This window comes from Salvelinus sp. IW2-2015, unplaced genomic scaffold (assembly GCF_002910315.2).
Source record: "Salvelinus sp. IW2-2015 unplaced genomic scaffold, ASM291031v2 Un_scaffold1568, whole genome shotgun sequence".
Lineage (NCBI taxonomy): Eukaryota > Metazoa > Chordata > Actinopteri > Salmoniformes > Salmonidae > Salvelinus > Salvelinus sp. IW2-2015.
Window position 1 is genome coordinate 268,794 of NW_019942996.1, and position 9,230 is coordinate 278,023.

At 41.8% G+C, this 9,230-nt stretch overlaps 1 protein-coding gene across 1 annotated transcript in view; it reads right to left on the minus strand.

The window, feature by feature from the left end:
- Nucleotides 1-9,230, minus strand: part of LOC112071280 (glucagon-like peptide 2 receptor) — a 29,656-nt gene that overhangs the window by 9,729 nt on the left and 10,697 nt on the right. The window contains exons 2-9 of the mRNA XM_070439333.1: nt 4,328-4,442; nt 4,018-4,122; nt 3,717-3,838; nt 3,467-3,573; nt 2,940-3,096; nt 1,885-2,044; nt 1,640-1,700; nt 1,406-1,472 (exon numbers count right to left, since the gene is read on the minus strand). Coding sequence (XP_070295434.1) covers nt 1,406-1,472; nt 1,640-1,700; nt 1,885-2,044; nt 2,940-3,096; nt 3,467-3,573; nt 3,717-3,838; nt 4,018-4,122; nt 4,328-4,442 — 894 coding nt within the window. The remainder of the gene's footprint in view (nt 1-1,405; nt 1,473-1,639; nt 1,701-1,884; nt 2,045-2,939; nt 3,097-3,466; nt 3,574-3,716; nt 3,839-4,017; nt 4,123-4,327; nt 4,443-9,230) is intronic.

Genomic DNA, 9,230 nt, shown 5'->3' on the forward strand with positions numbered 1-9,230 from the left:
GGGAGGGGGAAAAAATAGAGCGCACCTGGTGGGGGTTGGAGGGAAAACAAAAAGCAAAAAAAACAAGACAGGTGATTTGATTTTTTTGATGTTGTTTTGAAACAGTATTCAGGGTGTGACACAAATAAGCCAAAGGCGAACAATCGACAGTCCCATTCAAATTTTAATTTTAAGACATGAAGGTCGTCAATGCGGAACATTTCAAGAACTTTGAATGTTTCTTCAAGTTGCAGTCGCAAAAACCATCAAGCACTATGATGAAACTGTCTCTCATCAGGACTGCCAACAGGGAAAGGAAGACCCAGGTTCGACTTTGCTGCAGGCGAAGGATATTAGTTCATTTTAGAGTTACGGCCTCAGAAATCATCGCTTAACTGCATTTTAGATTGGAGCAGACCAATCTAACATAACTGTTCAAGGAGACTGCATGAATCATCATAGGTCAAATTGCTGCAAAGAAAATACATAAAAGGACACCAATCAAGAAGAAGAGATTTGCTTGGGCAAGAGAATTGCGCAATGGAATTAGACTGGTGGAATCTTGTCCTTTGGTCGTGATGAGTCCAAATTTTAGATTTTTGGTTCCAACCGCCGTGGCTTTGTAGAGCAAAGTGGGGGTAAACGGATGATCCCCGCATGTGTGGTTCCCACCGTGACAGCATGGGAGGAGGAGGTGTGATGGTGTGGGGGTGCTTGCTGTTGACACTGTATCAGTGATTTAATGTAGAATTCAAGGACACACTTAACCAGCATGGCTACCTCAGAATTCTCCAGCGATATGCATGTTCCCATCTGGTTTGCGCTTAGTGGGACTATCATTTGTTTTTCAACAGGACAATGACCCAACACACCTCCAGGCTGTGTAAGGGCTATTTGACCAAGAAAGGAGAGTGAGATTAACCTGGCTCACAATCACCCAACCTCAACCCAATTGAGATGGTTTGGGATGAGTTGGACTGCCGAGTGAAGGAAAAGCAGCCAACAAGTGCTCAGCATATGTGGGAACTCCTTCAAGACTGTTGGAAAAGCATTCCAGGTGAAGCTGGATGAGAGAATGCCAAGATTGTGCCAAGCTGTCAACAAGGCAAAGGGTGGCTACTTTGAAGAATCTAAAATCTAAAATATATTTWGATTTGTTTAACACTGTTTTCGTTACTACATGATTCCATATGTGTTATTTCATAGTTTTGATATCTTCACTATTATTCTACAATATAGAAAATAGTAAGTAGCTGTGTCCAAARTTTTGACTTTTACTGTATATATACACACTAATTTGGCTTAATTAGCTTTGAATGTAAGAAAATTAAGTCAACAGGTTTTTTTTGGGGGGGAGGGGCTTTTTTTCACTTTGAGCACCTTTCTCTCCAAGGTCCGTGCATGGTCCTGGTTGGTTGCTACTCACCAACACAGATAAAGAGATCGGACCTCTAATTATCCACCAGATCCATCTATCCTTATTGGCCCAGCACCTTAGGACAGAAGATATTCAAACCAGATTTAGGCCTAGAGTATCAGCTTATAGCATAGATGTATTTGGGTAATTACACAGATCACTACTGATAGAATCCTTAATGCGAAAAGTCAGAAATATGATCAGAAGTGTTGAAATGAGAGGAAATGCTCCAAAAATACTTACCCTTCATTTTCAAATAAAACTTTGGTAACTGTCCATGGCACCACAAACACGAATGGAGTACCTTTAGGAAGAACAAAGAGTATTGTGTTGCCGTAGTTGTTAATCTATCTTCATTAGAGCCTTAACCTAGCCGATGAACATGTCTTTGAAACATTAGAACCTTATCCCAGCCAATGATCATGTCTATGAAACATTAGAACCTTACCCCAGCCAATGATCATGTCTTTGAAACATTAGAACCTTACCCCAGCCAATGAGCATGTATCTCTTGAGCAGCCGTCTCTTGGTGAGGACGGCGGTGAAGAGGAGAGTGTGGAGGAAGATGGCTTCCACCAGGAGCCAGAAGTAGTTACAGGCTACAAAATACTCCATGGACATCCGGGAGGCCTTACATACCACCGCTATCTACAGGAAGAGGAAAGACTATTCAATATTAGAAATGACACTTCCTTGTTAAATATATACATTACACTGCCTTGTTAAATATATACATTACACTGCCTTGTTAAATATATACATTACACTGCCTTAACTATATACTTTACACTGCCTTGTAAAATATACATTACACTGCAGAAATACAGTGTAGACAATGTTAATGTTGTAAATGACTATTGTAGCTGGAAACGGCAGATTTTTTTATGGAATATCTACAGGCGTACAGAGGCCCATTATCTGCAAACATCACTCCTGTGTTCCAATGGTATGTTGTGTTAGCTAATCCAAGTTTATCATTTTAAAAGGCTAGTTGATCATTAGAAAACCATTTTGCAATTATGTTAGCACAGCTGAAAACTGTTGTCCTGTTTAAAGAAGCAATAACACTGGCCTTCTTTAGACTAGTTGAGTATCTGGAGCATCAGCATTTGTGGGTTTGATTACAGGCTCAAAATGGCCAGAAACAAAGACTTTCTTCAATGTGGACATTGAGACTGGTGTTTTGTGGGTACTATTTAATGAAGCTGCCAGTTGAGGACATGTGAGGCATCTGTTTCTCAAACTAGACACTCTAATGTACTTGTCCTCTTGCTCAATTGTGCACCAGGGCCTCCCACTCCTCTTTCTATTCTGATTAGAGCCAGTTTGGGCTGTTCTGTGAAGGGAGTAGAACACATCGTTGTACGAGATCTTCAGTTTCTTGGCAATTTCTCGCATGGAATAGCCTTKATTTCTCAGAACAAGAATAGACTGACGAGTTTCAGAAGAAAGTCATTTTTTTCTAGACATTTTSAGCATATATCATAAGAAATAAATATTCTGAAGGTKATTTCTAATTAAATTCTCTGCAGGAGATGAATACCACTGAGTTGGAGTATGAGTTCCACCCTGGGTCGTCAATGGGTAGCTTGMTGTACATGACATGTAAAACGATCTCCTTTATGAAAACGGCTATGGCTCTCATCATGAACGACACAAACAGATTCATGTGGATGTAGTTCCTCGTACAGTGGAGCTTCCTGGAAGAGACAGAGGTTGGCATTGACTCAAAACCACCACTGACTATTTAGCATGGAAGTTGATTTTGTTATTATGTGATTAAGATAAGTGCCCAGTACYTAGGCAATCCAATGTAGTTGTTATAATGTCATTTATAGTGATCGACAACATCTGTAATCTTGTTATTCTACCTCCCCTGATATCCGTTACATATTATATACTGACATTGAACAGTGACTAGTGGGTTTGAATCGATGCCGTGACTAAGGAGAATGTCAATAATTTTCAATCATGTCATCGCCCAACCATAGTAGAATTCATCATAATCATCATCAACATGTGCCTAAGCTGTTGACGTTGAACCCTTGACGCTGACCCCTTGACGCTGACCTGAGAATGCCCATGAGGAGAGTGGCCAGAGAGAGGGAGAAGAGGGACAGAGCGTAGCCGARGATGGAGATAACCCTCAGTGCTGCTTGGCGAAACACCTCATCCTCCTGGAAAACACAAACAAACAAAAGTAAAAGAGGTGACCTTTGACCTCGATGGAACATTCTGATTTTTATCTGGGATATGATTTATGTTTGACAATWCAGTTACAAGGCCTTTTCCAAAAGTTTCCTCACAGCCTTTCCCTCACCTCGGCTTCAAAGAAATGTTTCTCATCGCATTCTCTCTGGTCCCGCCAGGCTTCCGAAGAATTCTCCTGGAGTCGCCAGCTCCCATTGGACAGACACTGCCTGTACACACTCCTGGAGTCATCTGGGTCAGGAAGAGAAGAGGAACCAATAGATTGGTTATGGAGAGATGTGCTCACGAGCTAACCGTGTTGGAAGATACGTTTAACTTTCTACTTAGGTAGAAATGTCATTATGTCATGTTGTGCCATCACGTGACATAATGGATATGGAACGTGTGTGATACGACGCCTGGAGTCTCACCCTCTGTGACCCAGGGGAGGTAAGAAGGGCAYGGCACAGACACGTTACCAGGAGCTGAGTGGGGCCAACACACAAATAGGTCAACCGTCCCGTTACAGTAGGTTCCTGAAAGGACAAACAAGGACAGAGCAAGAGGCAAACAGAAAAGTACATGAATAATAAYGTGCTACTGCTTATCTCAAAATTAATTTCCATACAGATTAATTGCAGCACTGACAGTCTGGCTGCAGTACAATTACAATACACATTGTGGCAGAAACATGCTACAATGATACATGCAAGTGGCCAGGGCCAAAAACAAACTGCTCACCAGTTCCTGAGAAGATGCTTTCTGCTAAAGTCCTGGTGCAGTTCTCCCTATATTCATTCCTTTTAGAGATCAACTCTTTGAGCGTTAGCTTCATGGCATCAGCTAATGGGGGATCCTAATGAAAATACAATACAATCAATCACAGAACCACCACCTTTCATGTCAAATAAGAAAATCCAAAAGGAATAGTCCATGATAAAATATGAATGTTTACCAACCCCGGGCCCCAACAATGTGTCAGGAAGACAGAGGGGGAATGTGGTTGTAGTGAGTCCACAAGATGGCAGTGTTTGAGTAGAATTCATGCTGAGGTATCTAACTACTCAACCTCAATCGTTTTAGGCGTCTGTTTAGGCAAGTTCACAAGCCTGGGGCTCAACTCAATCCGTRGCCGAAGTTCAGCTCTATCTCGCAATTGAAATGTAAAGGTAATTTCCGATTGAGCCGACATATCCAGGGTGAAAAGGTCCATTGCAGCCATTTTTATGTCAATATCAAATTATTTCTGGGTAACAATTAATAAGTASCTTACCGTGAATGTAAAAAAATAAAATAAAATAAGSTTCTTGGCAAAGACATTTTTCCAGGACTGTCTGTCTGGGAGTGGTCTGAATGGGGAGGGGTAGCTGTTATTGGCAGAGAGGTTTGGAACTCTCCTTATTGGTCTATTACCTCATTTATCACTGGTGACCTAAACTCCATCCCTCAAAAACAGGATGAAATGAATTCAGGCGATCTTTTCAAACAGCTCTTACAATAAAAAGGCATGATCATAATTTTCACAATTTCACAGTATAATTCCCACCTCAGTGTGGAAATGTATATAAAACACAGATTAATCATGTTTTTGACGTCACTGGGTCTTTAACTGTGAATGCAGTCTCCGCAAACACGCTGAACTCCGGTGATATACGGATTGAATCGAGCCCATAATATCATGTGCTCTAAACTACTAGAAGTAAAAGTACCGGTTTCATTTAGTCTGAGGGGAGAAATAAACTTGGGAGATTTAACCAGCAGTGCCTCAGTTAGGCTGCATTTACACAGGCAGCCAATTCAGATCTTTCATCAATTATGTGCATATCTGTTACCCATCTGATTTTTTCAGCAACAACAACAAAAAAACACATTGAATCTGATCTTATAACTTCCAATTTATACCGCTTCCATATGGCTGCATTTACACAAGCAGCCCAATTCAGAAATTTAACCCGATTAATTGGTCTTTCGACTAATTAGATCAAATCTTTTGCTAAATATTTGGGAATATAAGTAGTTTCATTGCACATGAGCTGTCGTTATCATGACATCCACCCCAAAATGTAAAGCAACAGAGATGGGAAATTAGCATTGCATTTGTGTGCTCCTTCAGATGCTACATCAATCTGATACAGGTCACATMTAAAACTATGTGTGGACAGTCAGAAAAAAAAGATTGGAAATATGAAGGAAATCAGATTTGGGTTCTTACCTGCATTTTTATGATCTTGGTCTAAAACTTAAGATTTCTTAACACATGCTTGGGCAATGTTCTTTTTTACCCCCTTTTTCTCCCCAATTTCGTTATTATGATTTTGTCTCATCACTGCAACTCCCCAACTGGCTTGGGAGAGGCGAACGTCGAGTCATGCGTCCTCCGAATCATGACCCGCCAAGCCGCACTTCTTAACATCCGCTAGCTTAACCCAGAAGCCAGCTGCACCAATGTGTCGGAAGAAAAACACAGTTCAACTGATGACCGAAGTCAGCCTGCTGGCACCAGGCCCACCACAAGGAGTCGCTAGAGTGCGATGAGCCAAGTAAAGCACACCCCGACCAGACCCTCCCCAAACTAGGACAAAGCTGGGCCAATTATGCATCGAACTCCAGGCTGTAGTGACGCCGCATCACTGCGATGCAGTACCTTGGACCACTGCTTCACTCGGGAGGCCCAACCTTCTCTTTTGATTCTAGTGATAGACCAACCATTCTCTTCTAATTCTTGTGAAAGACCAAAAAAGAGAGAGATGAACCACCTTCACTTCTGATTCTAATGACAGACCAACCTTCTGATTCTAGTGACATACCAACTCTTCTCTTCTGATCCTAGTGACAGACCAACCCTTCTCTTTTGATTCTAGTGACAGACCAACCCTTCTGATTCTATTGACATACCAACCCTTCTCTTCTGATTCTAGTGACAGACCAACCCTTCTGATTGTATTGACATACCAACCTTCTCTTTTGATTCTAGTGACAGACCAACCCTTCTGATTCTATTGACATACCAACCCTTCTCTTTTGATTCTAGTGACAGACCAACCCTTCTGATTCTATTGACATCCAACCCTCTCTTTGATTCTAGTGACAGACCAACCCATCTTTTCTGATTCTAGAGACACACCAACTCTTCTGATTCTAGTGACATACCAACCCTTCTGATTCTAACGACATACCAACCCTTCTGATTCTAGCGACAGACCAACTCTTCTCATCTGATTCTGGAGACAAACCAAACCTTACGTCTAATGACATACCAACTCTTCTCATCTGATTCTAGTGACATACCAACCCTTCTGATCCTAGTGACAGACCAACCCTTCTGATTCTAGTGACATACCAACCTTCTTTTGATTCTAGTGACAGACCACCCTTTACTTCTAGTGACATACCAACCCTTCTGATTCTAGTGACATACCAACCTTCTCTTCTGATTCTAGTGACAGACCAACCCTTCTGATTCTAGTGACATACCAACCACTATTTTCGATTCTAGTGACAGACCAACCCTTCCTTCCGATTCTAATGACAGACCAACCCTTCTGATTCTAGTGACATACCAACTCTCTCTTCTGATTCTAGTGACAGACCAACCCTTCATTCTGATTCTAATGACAGACCAACCCTTCTGATTCTATGACATACCAACTCTTCTCTCTGATCCTAGTGACAGACCAACCCTTCTGATTCTAGTGACATACCAACCCTTCTCTTCTGATTCTAGTGACAGACCAACCCTTCTGATTCTAGTGACATACCAACCCTTCTGATTCTAGTGACATACCAAACCCTTCTCTTCTGATTCTAGGACAGACCAACCCTTCTGATTCTAGTGACATACCAACACTTATTTTACGATTCTAAGTGACAGACCAACCCTTCACTTCTGATTTCTAATGACAGACCAACCCTTCTGATTCTAGTGACATACCAACTCTTCTCTTCTGATCCTAGTGACAGACCAACCCTTCACTTCTGATTCTAATGACAGACCAACCCTTCTGATTCTAGTGACATACCAACTCTTCTCATCTGATCCTAGTTACAGACCAACCCTTTTGATTCTAGTGACATACCAACCCTTCTCTTCTGATTCTAGTGACAGACCACCCTTTTGATTCGAGTCACAAACAACCTTCTGATTCTAGTGACAGACCAACCCTTCTGATTCTAGTGACATACCAACACTTATTTTACGATTCTAGTGACAGACGAACCCTTCTCTTCTGATCCTAGTGACAGACCAACCCTTCTGATTCCAGTGACATACCAACCCTTCTCTTCTGATTCTAGTGACAGACCAACCCTTCTGATTCTAGTGACAAACCAACCCTTCTGATTCTAGTGACACACCAACCATTCTGATTGTAGTGACATACAGACCCTTCGATTCTAGTGACATAGCAATCTTTCTAATTCTAGTGACAGACCAACCCTTATTTTTGATTCTAGTGAGATACCAACCCTTCTCCTCTGATTCTAGTGACAAACCCTTCTCTTCCAATTCTAGTGACAGACCAACCCTCCTGATTCTAGTGACATACCAACTCTTCTCTCTTATTCTAGTGACTTACCACCCTTCTGATTCTATGACTTACCAATCCTTCTCTTTTGATTCTAGTGATAGACCAACCCTTCTGATTCTAGTGACAGACCAACCTTGTGATTCCAGTGACAGACAACCCTTCTCCTCTGATTCTAGTGACAGACCAACCCTTCTCTTCTGATTCTAGTGACAGACCCACCCTTCTGATTCTAGTGACAGACCAACCTTTCTGATTCTAGTAAATACTAACCACTGATTCTAGTGACAACCAACCCTTCTCTTCTGATTCTAGTGACAGACCAACCATCTGATTCTAGTGACAGACCAACCCTTCTCTTCTGATTCTACGTGACAGACAGACAATTATGTTCTGATTCTAGTGACAGACAGCCCTTCTCTTTCGATTCTCGTGACAGACCAAACCTTCTCTTCTGATTCTAGTGACAGACCAAACCTTCTCTTCTGATTCTAGTGACAGACCAACCCTTCTCTTCTGATTCTCGTGACAGACCAAAACCTTCTCTTCTGATTCTAGTGACAGACCAGCCCTTCTCTTCTGATTCTAGTGACAGACCAAACCTTCTCTTCTGATTCTAGTGACAGACCAACCTTCTCTCTGATTCTAGTGACAGACCAAACCTTTTCTTCTGATTCTAGTGACAGACCAAACCTTCTCTCCTGATTCTAGTGACAGACCAGCCCTTCTCTTCTGATTCTAGTGACAGACCAGCCCATCTCTCCTGATTCTAGTGACAGACCAAACCTTCTCTCCTGATTCTAGTGACAGACCAAACCTTCTCTTCTGATTCCAGTGACAGACCAAACCTTTTCTTCTGATTCTAGTGACAGACCAAACCTTTTCTTCTGATTCTAGTGCACAGAACAACCCTTCTCTTCTGATTCTAGTGACAGACCACCCTTCTCTTCTGATTCTAGTGACAGACCAGCCCTTCTCTTCTGATTCTAGTGACAGACCAGCCTTCTTCCTGATTCTAGTGACAGACCAAAACCTTCTCTCCTGATTCTAGTGACAGACCAAACCTTTTCTTCTGATTCTAGTGACAGACAAACCTTTTCTTCTGATTCTAGTGACAACCA